General features: G+C 38.1%; 1 protein-coding gene across 5 annotated transcripts in view; it reads right to left on the bottom strand.

Moving 5' to 3' along the window:
* Window positions 1-8,977: 8,977 nt before the first annotated feature.
* Window positions 8,978-23,749, bottom strand: part of LOC124606662 (CCR4-NOT transcription complex subunit 7) — a 129,438-nt gene continuing 114,666 nt past the window's right edge. For all 5 annotated transcript variants that reach the window (XM_047138669.1, XM_047138673.1, XM_047138670.1 and 2 more), the window contains one exon: window positions 8,978-10,074. In XM_047138669.1, the coding sequence (XP_046994625.1) occupies window positions 9,949-10,074 (126 nt within the window). In that variant the 3' untranslated portion in view covers window positions 8,978-9,948. The remainder of the gene's footprint in view (window positions 10,075-23,749) is intronic.

The raw sequence follows: 23,749 nt of genomic DNA, 5'->3' as shown, positions 1-23,749 counted from the left end.
CACAGAGCTTGCACACCTACAAACTACTGATCCAGAGGTACAGTCGCTAGCTCTCCACATTCAACCATGCCCTCTCCCTGGAGTTACAAAACTGATTCTTTGTAATACTTCGGCTAACATACCACAACCACTCATACCCCATCCCCTTCGACAGGCCATTCTCTCTTTGCTGCGCGGTCTAGTACATCCAAGCATCATAGTGACACTACGCCTAGTAAGTGAACATTTCATTTGGCCACACATCAAGAAAGACTGTCGTGAGTGGGCACGGGCATGAGATCTTGCCAAAGTTGGTCGACACGCACAACCCCTCTGGGACAGTTTGAAATACCAAAGGGACACTTCAAACATGTTCATATGGACCTCGTCAGCCCCTATCCCCCTCTAACGGCCACAGTTACATTTTGTCAGTCACAGACTGTGTGACACAGTCAGTGGAGGCAATTCCTTTGAATGATATCTCAGTGGATATCATGGCTAGAGCATTTATTACCTGCTGGCTCTCCCATTTCGGTTGCCCTGCATCCTTCACCACAGATCAGAGTAGGCAATTCGGATCTCTACTCTTCAAATGATTGTGTGTCCTATGTGGGGCCAAGAGTTTCCGTTCAACAGCATACCACACCCAAAGTAACGGGTTAGTGAAGCACTGACAGCGCACACTAAGGGCAGCATTAATGTGCCACTCCAACTCTTGGTCGGATGCACTTCCATGGGTACTACTAGGCATTCGCACCTCTGGCAGAGGTCCTTTATAGCAAATCCCTGGTACTCCCAGCAGAATTTGTCAAGGACACTACTTCCTTTCATGAAGAGAGGCTACCCTCCTTAGTCGAGCAAGGTCGCTCTCATATCTCACATATGTGCACAACACAACCACGAGCACATATTTTGCCCCTAGACTTTTTACACAAGAATTGCAGACTGCTACTTTATTATACTGCGAGATGACACAATTCGTCCGGCTCTTACTCCACCCTATTCAGAACCTCAGCGGGTTCTTGACTGTGCTGCAAACTCTATGCCCATTTTGCTAAATGGCACACCAGAAAAGGTCTCTCTACATAGAGTTAAACTGGTCTGGGTCCTCACTGAACACTTCTCGAACAACGAGGCCTCAGAGCTTCCCCCAACTGTCAACACAACAAGTGAACCAGTTTTCATTAAGTGTTCAGCAGGCACTTCCATCCCACCTTCCTCTACATCTTGTGAAGCCATTGTTAGTGATCATGTCTCCCCCAGTGACAGTGACGCATGTGACGAACTTCCTGTACCCTTCTTGTCACCGCCAACACCGCGCTCAGCTATGACCACATTTATTGTCAACGTGTCAGCATTCCCAATGGATGACATCTCAATGCAACGTCATAATGACTGTTTTTTGTGCACCTTCTCATGTATGTAAATCTAAGAATGTTAACCTCACGCTCATCCGAGCTATTCACTTACCCAAAGATTTTGTCAACGGCTCCCTTCGAGCTTTTATCGACAAGGATGGCGTACTGTCAATTGTCATTCTATGCGACTGTCCACAGTCCCTCTCTTCCCCTCTTACTCAGATCCCACTCACCTGCGCTGGTCGTCTCCTACACCAACCGACATGGATGAAAGATTATGTTGCATCTCCCCTGATCGCCTCCCCAATACAATCCTTTCTCCTTTTGCTCCTACACCATGCTCCACAGTCCCAAGGTGGGCCTCTGTGGCAGTTCAATACATCGATCCATGTGATCTCTCTTTATGATGATCTTTGAACTCACTTGATGTCTAGTTCTGTTCTGTGTTGATACGTTTTGTGATCACAAAGGGAATAAAGCATACCATTATGATAAAGTGGTGTTAAATGTTATTATTTCACCATAATATCATTACTCACCACAACCTTGATTCACCAAGCTCATACCACATCAGATGCCAATAACTTACAAGTGGAACTGGAACACCTCCAAACTGTATTCCTGGACAATGGATATTCCTCTCAGCAGGTACAAAGGAGTGCTACAGACGTACAGAATGGAAGAACCCAACAGGATGTGGCCTTCAGAATGACAGCTTACTTGCCATATATTGGAAATATTTCTGCTAATAGAGTATTGATAAAACACAAAGTAAATATGACTTTTTGCAGTCTGTAAAAAATCTCAGTGATTTTGGGATGTGTCAAAGATGGTTTAGAGCTGTGCAAGAAAAATATTTGCATGATTTTGTGCAAGTGCAGAAAATCTTATACATGGCAAACAACACTCTCTCTTGAGGAGCATATTGTTGAACACCAGTTGCACACTCACCTTTACTAATCCAGTAAGTCCAATATCACCAAACATTGTATTTTCACTAGTCTTTCGATGAAATACAAATACATAAAAATGGTGGTCCATACCTCAAACTTGTGGAACTCCATCATCAATGAATCAGTGGATATGTATCTGCTTGGTACCAACCAAGGAAAGTTTCCAGTCAAATATTGCACAGAATCCTGTAATGTAAAACTTTGTGCTCCGCATGGATGGCATCATTTTGCAATTTTAGCATGTAAAAATGATCAACATTATATCAATGAGGTGAGCTTCCACCATGGGAGCACAGCACAGTGCAGCAAAAGGTCACACTCTCAGAGTACACCATGCACCCAAAGGTTTTTAATAGGGGAGCTCAATGCATTCTCACCATTATCTACCTGAAGATGGCTACAAGACATAGCACCAAAAGTATTGACAGCCCCCTGTAACTGATATAAGAAAACCATGGGGGGGGGGGAATCAGTATCTCTCTCTCTCTCTCTCTCTCTCTCTCTCTCTCTCTCTCTCTCTCTCTCTCTCTCTCTCTCTGTCTCTATCTATCTCTCTCTGTCTCTGTAAATGCAGTGTGTCATTGTTATTCAAGAGTTATTATTTGTTCACATATTAGACAACTTGAAGTGATTTGAGGAAATCTGAGCATGGGAGTAAACAATGGCACAATTATGTTTATCAGCTCTAGTGTCCTCAGGACTGCCAATGATTCCATATCAAAAACTGCAAGTCTGAAACAATCCTAGGCAACCGCATTATTTAGTGTAGGAAAGACCTATACCTGTAGGGTGCAACATTAGTGCCATTAAGCACTGCTTTGAGCAAATTGCAAGTGGGTTGTTGATAATAAGACATTTAAGAAAATCTTTTTCAGCTGTACGAAACACTAATGTCTTGTGAGAAATCCAGCAGACTGTATACACAATTAACTATAAAAAACTGTCCCGACACTGAGTACAGTAGTAGTTATAGAAAGCTGTAGTAGCCAGTCAGTTATATTAATGGATTTTGAGTGTGTTAGTCTCATTTAACTATACATAATTGAAGGGGGATTATTTAAAAGCCTTGTAGATGTGGAGCAGACAGACTACAAAATCACTTTAGAACATTTTAACACCTGTACACTGATGCCCCATAATACCTTAAGTGCAGCAAGTTTTGTCAAAATTGTGGCCCAAGAAGTCGATGGTCTTTTTAAAACTCTAAACACTCTCTCTATTTTGGAGTGCAATTGGGCTGATAGTGTGCCTAGTAATAGTAAAATCTATACATAGCATTTTCTAAAGAAAATTCCAATCAAATGCTACTGGACTACAATTCCCCACCACTCTGTCAGCTGCGAATCATAAGTAGCCACTGCAAGCCAGGATGAGAAAGCAGCTGCATAAGTGTGCAGAAATAATGAGCACTGTACTGGAGCCCACAAAGTGAATGTTACAGCAGCAATAGTTATATCTTTACAGAGATGAACGATCATTCTCTTGCCCAAATCTAGTTTACGAAATAACTATAATAACATAATTTATATCTGTGTGTTCAGCCACCACTTGGTGAGTAGATTTTTACCTATACAATTAATTTATTTTGTCAAAAATTGATTGTTTTCATTGTTATATAACTCATACTTGGGAACGGACAGCCACAAGAAGGCACAGTTGTTCCTAGAAGGCCCATTTAAATACTATACAGCAGCATAAAAGAAATAAGAAAAGTTTTACTAGCAGTAAATTACATACTAGTACCACACACAACAGCCTAGAGATTTTTTGCATGAATAAATAAGTACGAAAAGTGATAACTGAATGATTATTTCTTTAATCAAATTTTATAAAAGATGTCACAGACTGGCTCTCATCAATTTTTGTCATACAAATATGATCTGAATGTCATTGCCGGATATCAGTTTTCTGAAGCCGTATGCTGACAAAAAATTTCATGCTTTTTAATGCAGCTGTGTGCATAGTGTTCTTGTCTTGTAATTGCAAGGTTGATGATTTGATTATCATGAGACAAACCTTTTTCTTTCCTTTTATTTGAATGATATGTTTATTATCAAACTCACGTGATGGTTAACTAATATTGGATCACAATTTTCCAATATAAAATATATCTTTTATTTTCACCTAATTATTACATAAAAATGTGGGTATTCATAACAAATTTAAAAACAGTATTAAACACGGTATCACTGATAAATGAATAATTATAAGTAACAATAATATATTTATTATTTTTTGTGCATGATGATAATTTATTCTAAATACATTTTCATGTGATTAGTAGTTAAAAAATGTTGCTTTATGTAAAAAGTTTTGATGGAGTATTTGTTAATTAACATTTCAATTTTGTAATACGAATAAAATTTAAAATTGCATCTAGTAAGGATCACATAATTACAAGACAAGAACACCATGCATGCAGATCAATTGAAATGCTCAAAAATTTTTGTACTGAACAGTCGTCGGAAATCTTCAAAAGGGATTTTTAGATTTTTTTAAAGAAGTGCATTGCATTGATCTTCAAACCTCATAGGTATTAAGAAATTCAAAGAGAGTCACAGTGCATCAGATCCCCTTGTAAGCAGTTACAAACCATAAAAACTGTCAAAAGTTTGTGAAATTAGAAAAAAAAGAAAAATGCAAGCTTTAACGAAATAGACTATCAATGAACAAATCCACCTGGAATTTAAAGATACTGTTAAATCACAATGCAGGCTGGTAGAAACTATTCAAGTCGCAGGTAATTTTCCAAACTTTTGACTTACGTCTAAGAGAATCTACACAGACTGATTAACGGTATAGCAAAACTAACAAACTCATGCATTTGATATTAAATTTGGTGCTTATCTGAAGAGTACATCAACAACTTTGGCCAGAATTTTTACAGATGTTGAGTTAGTCGAATCATATAGCTTATCCATTGTCCATGTAAAGACTTTCACAAATATTGCCTAAAGAACTTGTGCTGATGTGTTATGGACTGCTTAATTATTCGTATTACCTGTTGAGGAACAATACATCTTGAAAAATGCCATATTTTGTGATATACTTTGAAATATTTTGTCACACAACTGTTCAACAACAATGCAGGCCTTTAGAGGTCTGCTGCAAAAATTATCCAATCATCACTTTGTTATACAGTTGTTTTAGTATTTCAAGGTAATGGGTTACTAATACAAAAAAAGGATTCTGTTCAGATTGGCACTGGCCATACATGCCTTTGCACTTCGCCAGACTACATTTTCACCAACTCATAACAAACACAGTCCCAAAAAATGCAAGGAAGAGTTACAAAAATAACTTAATTGAATGCTATGAAATACTGCCCCAGTGCAGAATGCAAGACACAGGGTTGATTAATTAATTGTGAAAACAGAGTTCCAGTCAATGTTTGAACAACAATCAGTACAAAATGGGTGCATCAATTTCATACAGCAAAAGTAATAGCTAAGATGATGATTACAGGATTGGCAGTGCCTATGCCAACCACACACAAGGCTGCATCACACCCCTCTGAAGTCAGTCTATTATGGAACGTCTGGCTGGTCGACAGCAGATGCTTCGCTCACTCCAGAATTTCTGTCACTCGCCACAAGGCCAACAGGTGGTACTACCATATGCAAACAGAGGTCACTGCTAATGACCACGCCCTCAACACAGCAAGTCTGCACCTGTTTATAAGTCGACTCACAAAGAGATCTGTGGTATAAGATGCTATGAACCATGGAAGGCAGCCATAGACACCTGTGCCATTATCACCAGTTACTAGATGTGATTAGCTAATGACCCAAGGACAGTATTCAATAGACAAACAATTGTAAATGCAAAGAGGAAATTAAGTATTTGCCTTTGCCAGTTTGGCTACATGTAAATATTGCTAAGGAAAGTGTGTGAATTTTATCCATGCAAGTGTATGTCTTTGCATCCTTAGTAAGGAAGTCTACCTCGTTTCTGCCTGCAACTGCAGACACATCAATGTTCATTATAGTTATCTACGAATCCTATAAGAAAGCTGATCTTGTTGTAATAAAGATCCAAGGAGGAGGGCTGCAAGCATCAACACATTTCCAAAGAACATTTCAACTATGCTGTATAGGGTCCATGTCATAATATCAACCTGAGGGTCACTGGTAAGTAAAATGTAATCAGCCAAAATATGATGGCAAGGTTGTTTCAATATGCAGTAGTAGTTTTGTCGGGATGCCCTAACACATCATCCATACAGTCCCAATCTCTCCCCAAGTGATTACTTTATTTTTGAAGCCCTGAAGAAAGACGTTTGTAGCCATTGATTTGTTTCGAATGAAAGGGTGAACACCTGTAGGCAACCGCAAAAATTTTTCCATGAAGCAATTGACCATCTTATTTCACAATGGGATAAATGTATTAACAGTTTTTCCCCATATTCCTCGTTTTCATTTGACTGCCCCATATATATCCACAGAACAGTGCACTCTTAGTTCTACAGAGAAAAATGAATGTGTGTGTGTGTGTGTGTGTGTGTGTGTGTGTGTGTGTGTGTGTGTGTGTGTGTGTGTGTGTGTGGCGCGCGCGCGCATCTACCAAGATATACTACCACTCCACACACTATTTTACTTAGTTAATGGGAACCAATTATCTTATCTCAATGAGAGAAGTCCTATTTCTGAACACCATCATAGCTATTGTGTATATCAGGGACAAAGTGAAAAGATGATGAGTGAAGTCAACATAGTGCACAACTGTTCACTATTAAACACACAGGTATTGGTGCTGCAGAAAATGATCCTGGAGCAGTAGGGCTGTTAATGAAATGGAGAAAGGTTTCTCAGAAAAAAAACCTGTGTGTAAATTGAAGTTTTATTGATTTGGCAGAGTCAATAGGAGGGCAAGAGGTACTGACATTGCAGGACAATAAGGGCTGCGTCCAGAAATAAACTGATGTATCTGAGGTCCATGGGTTCGCTGTGCGAAAGCCATACACAATACTTTTCATGTGTGTCCAGACAATTTTTAACATCAACCAATGTGCAATTTCTTCTTGTTTGGTTTCATCAAGGGCATCCCTCCACATTCAGCAACCTCATAAGAACTGAGAAGGAGCATTACTGCAGCCAAAGAAATGCTGATACCACTTCTGTCATGGTAGTTGACTAGATCTGGGGTCTTACATCCAGTGTGTCTAAGGGGGATGTAAAAACTCAAATTATATTCCTTGAAACAATGATATTAGATTCAGCATCACTGGATGCAGATATGGAGGGGCATGTGGTCAGCACACTGCTCTCCTGGCCATATGTCAGTTTACACAACCAGAACTGCTACTTCTCAACTAAGTAGCTCGTCAGTTTGCCACACAAGGGCTGAGTGCACCCCACTTGCCAACAGTGCTGAACAGACCAGATGGTCAGGTATTAAAATTCTGCATTGCTGAAAATGTATGTCTATGAAATAATACCATACTTTGCATTAACAGCATAATTCTGAGTTGAAGTGTAATTGTTAACTCAAAAACTTGATTAAGTATGCATTAAGAAAGCTAGAAACAATAAAAATTATAAACACAATTAATATGATGTTGTAATATTCACCATCAAAATGCAGAGCACACTATCAAATATCATAGAATTAAATTCCACACAAATTTTGCAGTGCAAAGAAAAATGATAAGCTACAAACAGGAGGTCATTAAAAGAACAATTATGCCAACTGGAAGCCAACAATGCTGATTTTTCTTCTTTCAGAGATGTAGGTGTGGAATAGACAGCTGTAAAGGTCAAAATCACAGAACATCAATTTAAGTACAATAGAAATTAAAAATTGTTCTGACATTCTCCAAAAATTTGTTGGATTTTTACTGTGCTCAGAGTCATAATGTCATCAGAGCACATACCTTAGACATGTGATATTCCTCAATTCTTTTCCCTGACTTTTTTCAGTGACTACTATGCCCCTCTTGGAATGATTATATTGGTATCTCAATCTTTCTTCTACCCCTCATCTTATTACACAACAGATCCTCGATTTCATACACAATGGACAAACAAATTGGCCATTACACAATGACAGTAGCTGTTCCTCTTCCTTTTATATCCAGTATTCTGTGAAGTGCAGCTAAAATATTTGCTTCCTACTTTTCTGTTCACCACTTACCAGACTCTATGTGGTTTTCAGGAAAGATGCTACTGCAAAATTTTTTAAAAATTGTATGAATAGTCCAAGGAAAGAACAGGTTTTGAATTTATGAACTTAAACTGAGGCACAGAGGAATGAGGAATATTTCAGCTGCTAACACTAATCAAACATCCCTGATTTATTATGTTGCAGTATCATGTATTTAGTCAAAAAATACATGTCCATAAGATACTGATTCTTAAAAAAAAAAAAGGGTGGTGAAAAATAAAATTTTGGGTGAGTGACATTGTTAGAAAACCAAATAATGTATAAAAATGCATTTACAAAGTCTAAAAAAGCTGCAAGCAATCACTTAGCAGTGATTCTGACAAAAAGTACATAAACATTGAAACAGCCATGTCCACTAACAGACCAGAGCACCATGAGGCAACGCGCATGACTATAAAAAGCTAATTTCAACTGAAAAATTATCAACTAAAACTCAGTTATGTTTTAAAGCTTTATAAATAAATTTCTCTCCTTCTCTGCACAGATGGATAAAACCAGTGCAAACTATATCAATAAAAATTTCTGTTTACTTCTTAACTGTGTTTATTTCACATTATTACTTAATTAAAGCATAAATTCACACACCATTATTTCTCTATTATTATTATTATTTCATCTTGAGTTACTTTAATACACATATAAAATGTAAAGGACATATGTATATATATATAATTTCATTCACTCCCTACAAACATGCTCATTAATAGCTTTCTTCTCTTCATACAGAGCACAGATGTACATGGACACTATGAAACATGGTGAGGTCGAAATAAAGGACAAGGGGAATATAAGGGAAACATTAAAAAAATATCTACAATATATTCATAACTTAACAGCATTGAACTGTTATTTGTCAAATATTTATCTTTCACAAGTTCAAACTCCTCAAAAGTATTTGCACATTTATTTTTTTTTTATAATTTGTATTTTGTTAAAAAACTTGGATACCAAGTCAAATAAAAATATACATAATCTTGTGAAAGATAAACACTTCCTTATTTCTTGTTAAGAAATAAGAAAGAAGAGGATTGACAGTTACTTTTTAGCTTACTGACATACATTAAATTATATAGCTTTGCTACATCAATTAAGACTTAAATTTTGTTCCGATATTAATATATTCCAGATGTTTGTGTGTAAGTGGTCCTTTTCTGCAGAATATTAAAAAAATGATTTTTCACTTTCAGTTTTTGGCTTATGCTCTGCACCAGACATGTCATTCCTATAAAGAACATGATTCATTCATCATCCACACAGTTGTACTCTAAAGGGTGTTCACAATTGAAACATTTGATTTACAAATTTACAATTTCATTTCTTACATTAATACAGAATGTATACACTATTTTGTCAATTAAGAAATTGTACAAAAGAAAAATTCATAAAAAGGTTTTGTTTCCTTATTTCTTGGGATGTAAGGAATACAGTTGACTGAGCATGAACACAAGCACTATGATGTCGTTCTGGTCTTCATTGGCTCCAGACAAGCAGCTGTATCACGATGAATTGCTATTATCCCCATTGTCATGGTAACTGTTGTTGCCGTTCATAACAAATGATGTCCCAAGTCCATACAGATGCCCACAGTACTTGGCATCATCAATGTTATCTTCAAAGAACATCTGCAAAATGAAAGGCACATTCTATTTATTCTGCACTATGTTGTATCACACCAAAATTTTCTGTCGTATTTATATCCCAACAGCACATAATCTCATGGGTTTCAATGATCAGTGGTATGAACCTCTGACATGTTTCAGTTGTACTGTATAGGTACACTCAATGTATCACGCGCACACTTGCACAATCTAAAATGACGAAATTCTGTTTACACATATATCAACTGCATAACACTTCATTATAGGACTACCTACCTCCTGACAACCATAACGACATCACAGTCAACAAATCTTCATTAACTGATTTTATAATCCCTCAATAAAAGTTTTAAGTAATCTCTTAACATAATTTAAATAAAGGACAAGACGTTACCTATATCGTTATGTATGAAGTTAAACACTACTTTATATGTAAATTGTGTAATAACCATGGAAATAAAGATGATGTGGACTCATAAAATATGGTGCCTCATTTCCAAACGATGGTGATGATAACTGAGATGAACTACAATGAACACTTGCTGCTGTTGTTTGGGAAGTGTTTTGACTTTATATTACACTGCATTTTCCACTGATTTCAGCAGCTGGTTGATCAGAATAAGATACTGCAGTACCTCTGATGTTAAGAAGAAAAATGCCATGTTCCTTTAGTCATGCATGCATATCTGAAGGAACAGACACTGCTGCAACTACAGCTGTTACTACATAATGAAATGTGTTCACAGTTGTAAATACGAATGACCATCATCTGTGTAATATATTCAGCTATAATACATTTCACACATTTCATAACCACTGAAGCTGAATCGTTCTTCTTAACAATGAGGCTGAAGCTGAATTATTGTTCTTAACAATGAGGCACTGCAATATTGTATTTATCCACAAATACTGGGTAGCAATTTTCAATTACAATGGTTATCACAATATGTGTGTGTTCAAGTACAGGTTGTTATGCAGGAACCAAGACATATGGAAGATTGGGTCTCGTCATGCACGGATAGCCGAAGTGGTTAAGGTGACCACTTGGGAAAAGCGGGAAATCCGAGTTCGAGTTCCAGTCCAGCACAGATTTTCATTGTCATCATTCTGTTTCACAGCTGATGGTTGTTCATATTCACAATTGCAAATACATTTCATGGATACAAATACATTACAATTAGTGCCATTTTTTGGTTGCTACCAGCACTTTTCCAGCCATTTTGTCATAGTCTTAAGTATCTCCACATCATTCTTCCATTGGAACTAGAGGCACATTTTAACACTAAACAGAACTTGTGGGTTAAGGGCAGTAGTGAAGCAATGACTCCATATAAGGGGGTGTAGATGCAATCTCAAATGATTTCAATTTTTTTTAGTGAACAAAAGTCTCAATAATGTTTTTACATTTATTGCTGGTTTTGCCCAAATAAGGTCACCTTCAGATTTAAAACTAGAGTGCAGAAAGACTGTTGGTAGTGTAGGAGTTAACTGGTGTGTGTCAAGTTAGAACCACAAGCTCCAGCAAACCCCAATAGTAGGACCAGTATTTGTGTACATTTATTTTAAATCTGAATATGTCCTAATATAATATAATTAAGTAGACAAAAAAAATCTACTCACCATGTGGCAGTACAAAAACTACATACAGAAGTTAAGGAAATGTGCCAGCTTTTGGAGCCAGTGGCTCCTTCCCGGGTTGGAAGGGGAAGAGAAGAAACGGGGATGAAGGAAAAGGAAGGCAAGGTTTAGGCTGGGAAAGTTTGCACATGTCCTTAACTTTTGCATGTGTTTTTCCTGTCATTGCTTGCTGAGAAGATTTTCTTATTTAATTATAATATATTTTCGAAAATGGATGTTTTTGTTGTTTGAATAAGTCCTAAGATAGTCCTGTTCATACAATAATAAAACAGAACACTGCCATCTCCTGCGACAAAATGTTGCCATTCTCTAGTAAACAAACTGTGTAAAAAGGCAAATGAAATCATGTCAGGCCGAGAATTATCTATTCTGAGAAGGTAACATTAAAATCAGAGCAGTAATACCAGGTGTTTCATGTCCAAATCTGAAATGATTATTGATAAGACATCACTTTACAATTTCCCCATCACAAGGAGTGCCTGGGAAATGCACTGCCTGTTGTGACGCAGGTTGATGAGCTCACCATAACTCATTGTCTGACAATTAGTATGACTTTGTGTAGATCTGTAAGAAGAATGCAGTGATCAAGTGGAGCTCATCATTCTAGAGGCATAAAAAGAGATCATGAAGTAGCTGTCTGCATCTGCAGTCTACTTTAAAATTCAGCGGCTACTATCAGTAAGCTACTGCCCATTAAGTCTTGTTTTTGGGAGATGTTGAGAGCTGACCCCTTTTCTGGAAACAATCTCAGAGGCCCTGGTATATGCTATGGTCCAACCAGACAACTTAAAAGATGACAAAAGAATCCTTCATAAATGATACAGAGATAAAAATGATATAATCAAGCACACCTGAGTTTCCTGGAAGAGAGAAGGCTCACTCCAGTAGTATATACCAATAGTCTCAATGTTGCATTCACTGAATACAACAAATGAATTCAAGCACTGAAATCCTTAGAACATCTGGACCTGTGACAGGGCCGCCTTGGCAAAACTTTCATGCATGTTTCCCAAGGAAATCATCCAATAATGGATAATTCACATAAAGACAAAAATTATCAGAAGCTTTTGGAATTCTTGGGAGAAAACTTAAGACAAAAGCTCTCACCCTGCAATGGTTCAATGAGAAGCATGCAACTCTACGAACAAGCTACTCTTGGCTGCCACTCTCAACATTCATTCACGCAAGCCTGTTCAAAACAAAAGACTTCGTGTGTGCTTTTTGAAAGGTAATAACAGTTTGGCACAGGATTACAAGAAACTGAAGACATAGGCAGTCACCTTATTACATAAGGAAATGAAGGGCTTCTTATTCTCTCTCTAAAAAGAATAGTCATATGTCAGTTCCTGCAGAAAAGAAACTACCTTCATGTTCTAATGTCCTTAATTAATCTCAGTTCTGTTACTGTAAATATGGGTCCTTTAGGTTTTAGTTATCCCAAGATGGCATGTATATATGCAATAAGGACCACAGATGAAATTAAACATACATGCTGTGTTCTGGATGCTGGTAAAAGTACACCTTCATCAGCAGAGCTGCAACTGACTGTCTAAAATTAAAGTGATTAACACTTATCAAATGACAGTCGAAGCTCTGAGTCCACCTCTATAAGAAAAAAGTAGTGCAGACACGTGCACTTAAAGCTAGGAAGTGTATAGGGTAACATGTTACTATCCTTATTTCTGACATCTTACATTTGTTTTCAATATATCTGAGTGCACCAAAAGATATTTAATACTGCAATATGCCAGCAAATTGCAGCTCACAGACACCAACAAAGGGTAAAACAATAATCTCCTATAGCTGTTTGTAGGTGCATATCGCTACTGAAAAACAGCTTCAGACATCTTGTCTGTGTAGATCTTTCACTTATTAGCATTGCTGCCTTCGAAATTTGAATGGATACTCAGTGGAAGCTGCTAAGGGGTTTTAGCAAATCATTCTTCTGTTAACCTGGTTTCCAAATAACCAAATAGTGTACTTACTTGAGTACAATACAAACCCCCCCTCCCCCTTTCTTACAAGGCTCCTTGGGTAACTTTATTTTTTTAACACATTCTGACCAATCAAAATTACAAACTTTTATTGACCTTAGGTACCTGCCTAAAAACTTATGCCATTTATTGTCTACTTTTTGATGATACAAAGAGAATAAACAAGAAGAAATTGTGTACATAAATTTTTATCTTCACTGGCTTTTTTGTTTAATTACCCTGCCATCTGAGGTATCACTATTTTTAATCACCACCACATCATCCTAGCAGGATAGCTGCAAAACTTATATCTTCGTTGTCACGAATATTTGGTTGTTTCTTCCGAATATGTTGCAATCTGTGAGATTGTAGGTGGTGGTGGTTAGTGTGTAACGTTCCGTCGACAACGAGGTCATTAGAGACTGAGCGCAAGCTCGGGTGAGGGAAGGATTGGGAAGGAAATCGGTCGTGCCCTTTCAAAGGAACCATCCCGGCATTTGCCTGAAATGATTTAGGGAAATCACGGAAAACCTAAATCAGGATGGCTGGAGATGGGATTGAACCGTCGTCCTCCCGAATGAGAGTCCAGTGAGATTGTAGGTAAAATGGGACCTGCGAACACAGCTGTTGCCCCCTCCCCTCCCCTAAATAAATAACTGATTTCGCTTGTATACTGATATAAGAATGTTATAATGTCTTCTGCTTCCAAACATATTATCTGCCACCGCTCTCTCATTGGTTCTGTAGAGCCAGCAGCTAACACACCCTCAACCTATCACATCACCCATCACAATGAGTATTGACATGACTGCTGCACAAACCACTGAAGTACGCCACCAGCTTCAATCTAGACTTTTACCATCTCCTGCAGAAATTTGTGCTATTGTAGTGTATTTGTCCAATTTTAAAGTCTATTCGATTTTGAGTACAAACGGATTCAAGCAAACTGCAATTTAAATGTGGTAGATGTTCATAAAAAGCCAAAGTACGCAGTGAAATTCCCATGGTTGGCAGCACGACATAATTTGCTGCATGCGCAATATCCTCCTGCCTGCACTCCTTGAGAGTTCTTACTTCTCACCCAAGCTGGTGTCATTGTTCCCTCTCCAACCATTCCGCAGTCTTGTGCTTGATCAACAGTGAAGCATAAACATCCATGTCTTCTTGGTGCAGGTCATATCTGACATCAGCAACTAATACATAAATAAAAGATCGCAATCATGATTCAGTTCAATTCTCGAACTTTTGTTTGTCATGCATTCTATTGGCATCTGTCAGTACTACTCCACTACTAGTCTTTCCATCTTAATTCATTCTTGTGATAACTACTGCTGCCAGTTTAATGTGATTTGTTAGACATTTAATTCTCGATTATCTTCTTTCTTGATTCATTTAACCCTCCCATTACCAAAAGAGTTTTGTGTTTTATTGTAATATTTGTTCTCAGATTTCGTCATTTCCACTGAATGGGTTTATTTAGTATTGAAAAACAGCTTTTCAGGTTATTAAAGTATTTATTCAGATCACAGATACAAAGTACAACATTTTTTTATATCTTTCACTAAATTCAGTACTCAACGAACAGAAAATAATCTATGTACCTCAACAGTCACTGCAGTAAAATAAGACAAGACTTTTTTCAACTTTTAAGTCAAGTACATTTTTGCACTGCATGCACTTCACAGTAACAGTTTCTTCTCTGTGTATATTACAAACAGGTTTCTTGCATGTTACGCAACAGAATCTTGTTTTCCGATCTTCGTTTCTCCTGCAATCTTGACATCGTTGTGGCGTTGGTAACTTGGAACACTGGGTTTTGATCACTGCTGTACGAATTGCAATGCCACAAGCTTTCAGGGCATCTTGTACAACTTTATGAAGACTGCTGATATTTTGGGCTCTTTCTTCCATGTTGCCTTTGCTGAGTCCAAATGTCAGTTCAGTCGTGAAGAGTTTACGTCGGCTTCGTTTATTCTTCTGCCATTCAGGAAATCTTTTGAGTGTACAGAATATATGCAGCATTCAGTGCTGCAATATCTATCATTTCCATGAAGACTCTTAAGTGGCCACCGCCTCGTTCCTCTAACACAACAGTATCCTCTTGTCATTTTGTCCCCATCATTTACAGCACCTGTGGTTTTGTTGTAGTGCAGTATGATTTCGGGTTTGTGTTCACTTTCTTCACCACTCACTTGTCTCTCATTATGCTGAGTAGAGAGTAGTATTACTGCCTTTCCCTTCTTTGGAACGTAGGAAACTAGAGTCAGTCACTTGTGAAGCCAAACATTGAAGAGTGAACTTCTATCTTTCTGTTTGGCAAGAATTCCTTCGGAATCTCTTTCTTATTGGAATGCAAGGTACCAACCAATGTCGTGTTTCGTTTTAGTAGTTCAGCAGCCAATGGAAAACTGGTGAAAAAATTATCAGTCATTACACCATGAATGTTATTCAGAAATGGTTCCATCAGATCCAAAACAACTCTCTGTCCTTGATTCACTTCCCAAGTATTGTCCACCATTCCTGTGTAAATTTGGATCCGTAATAAGTAAGATGTCTTCACATCACCACAAACCCAAATTTTAATGCCATACTTGCCAGGTTTGCTCTTCATATAAACCCTAAAATGGCAGTTTCCTCAGTACGTTGCTAATCGTTCATCAGTAGTCACGTATTTATAATAATAGAAGTTCTTGCACAACTTAGATTGAAATTTGTCTAACACTATCCTGATGGCTTGTAACTTGTCCTTGGTTTCTTCAGTTCTCTGTGCTCTTGTGTCTCTGTTGTCAAATCGCTAGAATTTCAGTATAGACAAAAATCTATTTCTTGACATGGCAGCAGAAAAGAATGGCTGCCGAAAGGCAACATTACCTCCCCACAGATCGGAAGCACTTGGGCGATGTCCATGAGTTAGACCAGCTCCTATTAGAATTGCTACTGTTGCATTTATATCTCTCCATGTTGTTTTGTTCGAAGACTGAGCTGCATTCCACAAAGAAATTACTCGTTTGGCTTCTCCTGTTCTTTTCTTCTACAATGATGCTCATGATTTCCAGCGAGATAAATAATAAAAATGACTCTGTTATTGTTTTGGTTGTTTTTCCATTATTCACTGGGCGAGGTGTTACATTCAAAAAAATGTTGCGACGTCGACGCCCGCCCACCTTTTGGTGGTTCACTAGAAAATTGTAGTCCACTTCTAGAAACAAACAAATCTCCAGTGTCTTCTTCTTCTTCTTCTTCTTCTTCTTCTTAATCATCCACTTCTTCTTCTTAATCATCCACTTCTTCTTCTTAATCATCCACTTCTTCTTCTTCTTCTTCTTCTTCTTCTTCTTCTACTAGTTCACGTGAATGTATAGTACCTTCTGATATTTCATCTCAGCTTCATCTGATGCTATGATATGGTCTTTGTCAAGAGGTTCCATATACTCATTCAGTTCATTATCAATGTCCCATCCATTTTCATCATCACTGACATCAGAATTGTATAGAATTTCCATGATCTCATCACTAGAAAGTCCTTTGGACATCCTTACTTGCAGGTGAAATACTGACTCGTGTAATGTCAGCTCAACAGTGAATGTCAAATTCAACTCAACAACAGTAACCAGCAACAATAACAAACATTGGATCTATGGCAAAACTCAACAAAGAAGATGAATGACATATTTCCCAAAATCTTCTTTTTCTGCAAATAAGAAAATAAGAAGTTTCATACCAAGCGGGGTAGTCTCACAACCCCACCAATAAATGACTTGAATAACAATGATAAAGCCAAAAAATTAGACAGTCGTGAGTGTGAATTCAACGTCAATCATTTTAGTACAAAGTCATGAAACCACAGGTGTGTGGCCCTTCAGATAACATTATTAAAGGGGGGGGGGGGGAGATCAACCTGGGGTAGTCAGAATACCCCGGTTGGTAATGCAAGGGTTAAATGTCATCAACTTGTTCTAAAGCTGGTAATGTTGTTGCCTGGTAATCTAACAGGAGAAAAACGGCTGAATTTCTCATTTGTAGCCAACTTGGTAAATTTTTACAGTTTCTCAGTTGGGTTCAGAATCAAATAATGGATTCTTAAGGACAACATTTTCGACTTTGAATGTTACCTTTACTTAAAAAGCAGCATAAATGTATGTAGACAGTATCCATACATATATGAGAACTTTTATTTCAGACCTGTTAAAAAAAAAAAAAAAAAAAAAAAAAAAAAAAAAAAAGTTTGTAAGTTGATAGAAAGTAACACTATTTCCCCCTGTTTTTCAAAAAATTATCAATTTTTAAGCAGAGCATTAAATTGCTGTAGCGGCTAGTTCACATTTTCTCAACTATTCCTCACACTAGTGCCACTGAGTCAAATGTCATGTGATTGTTTGAGCAAGATCAATATTACATAAAGCACTGTGTCGTATCAGGAATAGTGTTGCAATATTGCTCTTAAAAATGCTGAGATATCGATGTTGTTAAAACATCACTCGTATGAGTGATATATTGATGTTTCTATATATTTTAGCAATATTTGAAAAGTCACATCAAAATTATTTGATTTTTAAGTAGCACACTAAATTAACATAAGTTGTATTGCAAGTTTTAAAACAGAGAGAAACTGGAAGTAGTCACCTATTTGTTCACAACCTACCTCTATCTATAACGTTGTTTAACATTAACTTACAATAGGAGCAATGATACTGACTGATGCGATCATTGGCTGTCTTCATATAAAACAGGTTACAAAACTAAATAAAATGAGTCTTGTGAAGCACTTCATTTTTATCATTAAAACATTTCTCTTAAACCAAAAATTTGGATACAAAATTTGGGAAAAGAAGCTTTGATAACCACCTAGTCCCTAGAAGTCTGTTTCTTTCCTAGGTGATGGGTAGAGATGGGCAAACTCTTTCATCCTTGGGAACTAGCTCACTGGTGATCACTCTTTTTTGGGAACTGTTCATTTTTACTCATTCACCGTTCAAAAGTGCATGGTATATGGTTCTTGTGATAAACTGAAAATTAGTAGCATAGGTTACTGAAGATGGAAGGTGCCGAGAGGGGGGGCCACTTGCCTCCCCTCTGGAGTAAAGAGTTTTTATTCATTACAGAATTCTCACACACTTTAAGTAATTTTTGTGATTCTGCAAAACCTCTCGTTAAGCCAATTGTAGCATTATGTGGCTGACTGAAGTGAAACAATATAAGACGGTGCACAAAAAACCAGGGCAGTACAGACTGCTCGCCAATTACGCAAGATTTGTGACCGCTACAAGCAGAATAGATAAACATGTAATAATTAGGCAGTAAAGAAATAACAAAAAGCTAATCCAAACAACTTCGAAACAATAGATGATGATTGATGTGCGACAATAAGCAGTCTAGCACTCGGGGCCGATTTTTTGTGCGCCACCCTGTACCACTGAAATAATATGGTAGAAGTTATCGTATTCTCTTTACAAAATGTGACACCAGACACTCAATTATGGAGTGTGGGCTTCATTCGGTTGTAAGTCAGTCTGCCTTCCATAACAATGAACATGCTGTTTTACCTTGGATCAAAAAAAGGACAGAAAATTACCACTTGTGTGTGCCGTGCTGACTTCCTTTGCATGAGTAATAACAAGAAAACTTGCTTTTTGTGTGTTCTGCTGTTTATCGAAATAGTGAAGCAAGCTGATATGCCCTTTTGTTACCTGAAAAGATGTATGTATTACATACCACATAATTATAAAACATATTTTAATTACCAGTTGTGGACACTGAATAGAAACAGAAGTCCAGAGTTCAAAAAAAGGTTTGAAACAGATCTTGAATGGGCGTGTGCAGCAAACAAAACGAACAACAACTTGATACTGCAGTAATTACGCACAGTTGGCAGTAGAACAGCGATCAGTTGCCTCACAAAGAAGGAGTCCGGCCGAGGGAGACCGACACCGAGACAGATGGGAGCGGGACCCAGGCCAGAACGAGACCGGCTGACGTGCCGTTGCGGGAACGAGACCAACCGTTTCCCGTTCCCCAGGAACCACAAGTAGAAAGCTGCGACCAAAATGAACTATGAAAGGCTGTTCCTTAGAATTCATTCCTGGTGAACCGTTCCTTTGGACCTGTTAGTTCACAAACGACTCATCTCTAGTGATGGGTGCCCCAGCCTCTGAGAACAAGCACTTGTTTGGCACATATGTAGCGATAATAGGAAGATACACCTTTGAAAATTTGGGAAAAGTTACTGTGTCCTGCCACATTTCAATAGGGTCTCATTTATTAGGGTAATGGGGGACAACAGGTAAATATGAACATCAGTTTCACTGATGTTTCCATCAAATGTTGACAATTTATTTTTCATATTTTTTTTGAGCCAACTGCTTGTGATATTTCCAGATGTCAAACTCTGAATCTTCTTTATAACATCTGTTGGATATGTATTTCGTGATTGTAAGTACATTAAATTCCCATGCCTATCTGTATAACCAATTTTCTTTGATTTTGTGACGGCATCTTTTACATGCATGAAATTTAATCTCAGGTCAAGAGTTGTTGAAATTGCCATATTGGTGGAATGTTCCAAGTTGTCAAACCTTCTTGCCAGTTGTTTCTACAGGATGTTACAAAAAGGTACGGCCAAACTTTCAGGAAACATTCCTCACACACAAAGAAAGAAAATATGTTATGTGGACATGTGTCCGGAAACGCTTACTTTCCATGTTAGAGCTCATGTTATTACTTCTCTTCAAATCATATTAATCATGGAATGGAAACACACAGCTACAGAACGTACCAGCGTGACTTCAAACACTTTGTTACAGGAAATGATCAAAATGTCCCCGTTAGCAAGGATACATGCATCCACCCTCCGTCGCATGGAATCCCTGATGCGCTGATGCAGCCCTGGAGAATGGTGTATTGTATCACAGCCGTCCACAATACGAGCACAAAGAGTCTCTACATTTGGTACCGGGGTTGCGCAGACAAGAGCTTTCAAATGCCCCCATAAATGAAAGTCAAGAGGGTTGAGGTCAGGAAAGCGTGGAGACCATGGAATTGGTCCGCCTCTACCAATCCATCGGTCACCGAATCTGTTGAGAATCGTATGAACATTTCGACTGAAATGTGCAGGAGCTCCATCGTGCATAAACCACATGTTGTGTCGTACTTGTAAAGGCACATGTTCTAGCAGCACAGGTAGAGTATCCCGTATGAAGTCATGATAACGTGCTCCACTGAGCGTAGGTGGAAGAACAAACTAAAATGAGCTCTAACATGGAAATTAAGTGTTTCCGGACAGATGTCCACGTAACATCTTTTCTTTATTTGTGTGTGAGGAATGTTTCTTGAAAGTTTGGCCATACCTTTTTGTAACACCCTGTATATTTTGTTTCTAAACAGAGCAATCATTTCATTTCTAGGTTACGTATCTTCGACCATGTCTCAAACACAACTGACTAATGGGATCGCTTTGGTTACTGTAACCCAAGTATCTCCTGAAATTTCTTTTGTTAATTTTTCAAATGGTCCTAGCAATTCCAAAATTTCTTTGACACACTAATTCACTGCTATAAGCCAATGTGGAGTCTCAGGACTAGTCAGAAAGTTAGCTCCCACAATGGAAACTACCTCCAGGAATCATTATAACAAGCACAAATTCAGCTGTGTGTGAACATAGAGCATCATTTTTTTAAATTTTGCCTTCTTTCAATTCCACTTCTACCTGTCCTTTCCGTAACTTTAATGTACTTGACAATATCTCTGACTATTTCTCAGTTCAGTGCAATGTTTTTCATCATCAATAGATTTCTTTATGACTAAGTTAATTATACAGTCAAAACAAGGGATAATTTTTTTCTTTTTGTCAAACACGTCCAACTGACCTTCATAACAGTGCTGTCATTATCTGTGATGATAGCTGAAACATTTTCATTTTCAATATTCTTCTGGATGATGTATCTGTCAGTTCTTCAGTGATGTTTAGTGTTCTGTCAGATCAAAAACACCAAATGTTCCACTGAGCAGTAGATACTTGTCCAGAAAGTGAATTGTAATGTACACAAATGATTTATTTTGCATTTTTACATGTCCATTTGTAACCCCCCTCTCTGTTGTCTCCTCCAAATTAATTCTGGGTATGCCCATGTTCTGTAAGCTAAAAATTAATCTTCTACTTCTAAAATACTTGGTAAAATTTTATTTGCTGGTTGTCTATTTACTGAACTGAGACATTCATAATGTGCCCATCATGAACTATCATAATGTCACCAAATATTATGGCACACAAGCGCACACACACCGACATGGCAATCGACAATGAGAATCACTTATACTATATCCAGCGATTGCTGCACATTACTCAATAGGGACTATTTGAAGTAACTGATCTTACTGCAAACTCCGTATTTTACTTCCCTCCTACTTCAAACACCCCCCCCCCCCCCCCCCCCCCCCCATGAACCATGGACCTTGCCATTGGTGGGGAGGCTTGCGTGCCTCAGCGATACAGATAGCCGTACCGGAGGCGCAACCACAACGGAGGGGTATCTGTTGAGAGGCCAGACAAACGTGTGGTTCCTGAAGAGGGGCAGCAGCCTTTTCAGTAGTTGCAAGGGCAACAGTCTGGATGATTGACTGATCTGGCCTTGTAACAATAACCAAAACGGCCTTGCTGTGTTGGTACTGCGAACGGCTGAAAGCAAGGGGAAACTACGGCCGTAATTTTTCCCGAGGGCATGCAGCTTTACTGTATGATTAAATGATGATGGCGTCCTCTTGGGTAAAATATTCCGGAGGTAAAATAGTCCCCCATTCGGATCTCCGGGCGGGGACTACTCAAGAGGATGTCGTTATCAGCAGAAAGAAAACTGGCGATCTACGGATCGGAGCGTGGAATGTCAGATCCCTTAATCGGGCAGGTAGGTTAGAAAATTTAAAAAGGGAAATGGATAGGTTAAAGTTAGATATAGTGTGAATTAGTGAAGTTCGGTGGCAGGAGGAACAAGACTACTGGTCAGCTGACTACAGGGTTATAACCACAAAATCAAATAGGGGTAATGCAGGAGTAGGTTTAATAATGAATAGGAAAATAGGAATGCGGGTAAGCTACTACAAACAGCATAGTAAACGCATTATTGTGGCCAAGATAGATACGAAGCCCACACCTACTACAGTAGTAGAAGTTTATATGCCAACTAGCTCTGCAGATGACGAAGAAATTGAAGAAATGTATGATGAAATAAAAGAAATTATTCAGATAGTGAAAGGAGACGAAAATTTAATAGTCATGGGTGACTGGAATTCGGTAGTAGGAAAAGGGAGAGAAGGAAACGTAGTAGGTGAATATGGACTGGCGCTAAGAAATGAAAGAGGAAGCCCCCTGGTAGAATTTTGCACAGAGCATAACTTAATCATAGCTAACACTTGGTTCAAGAATCATAAAAGAAGGCTGTATACATGGAAGAAGCCTAGAGATACTGACAGGTTTCAGATAGATTATATAATGGTAAGACAGAGATTTAGGAATCAGGTTTTAAATTGTAAGACATTTCCTGGGGCAGATGTGGATTCTGACCACAATCTATTGGTTGTGAACTGCAGATTGAAACTGAAGAAACTGCAAAAAGGTGGGAATTTAAGGAGATGGGACCTGGATAAACTGAAAGAACCAGAGGTTGTACAGAGTTTCAGGGAGAGCATAAGGGAACAATTGACAGGAATGGGGGAAAGAAATACAGTAGAAGAAGAATGGGTAGCTCTGAGGGATGAAGTAGTGAAGGCAGCAGACGATCAAGTAGGTAAAAAGACGAGGGCTAGTAGAAATCCTTGGGTAACAGAAGATATATTGAATTTAATTGATGAAAGGAGAAAATATAAAAATGCAGTAAATGAAGCAGGCAAAAAGGAATACAAACGTCTCAAAAATGAGATCGACAGGAAGTGCAAAATGGCTAAGCAGGGATGGCTAGAGGACAAATGTAAGGATGTAAAGGCTTATTTCACTAGGGGTAAGATAGATACAGCCCACAGGAAGATTAAAGAGACCTTTGGAGATAAGAGAACCACTTGTATGAACATCAAGAGCTCAGATGGAAACCCAGTTCTAAGAA

The sequence above is a fragment of the Schistocerca americana genome, chromosome 3 (genome assembly GCF_021461395.2).
Source record: "Schistocerca americana isolate TAMUIC-IGC-003095 chromosome 3, iqSchAmer2.1, whole genome shotgun sequence".
Classification (NCBI taxonomy): Eukaryota; Metazoa; Arthropoda; class Insecta; order Orthoptera; family Acrididae; genus Schistocerca; species Schistocerca americana.
This window is presented reverse-complemented; position numbering and strand designations above follow the sequence as displayed.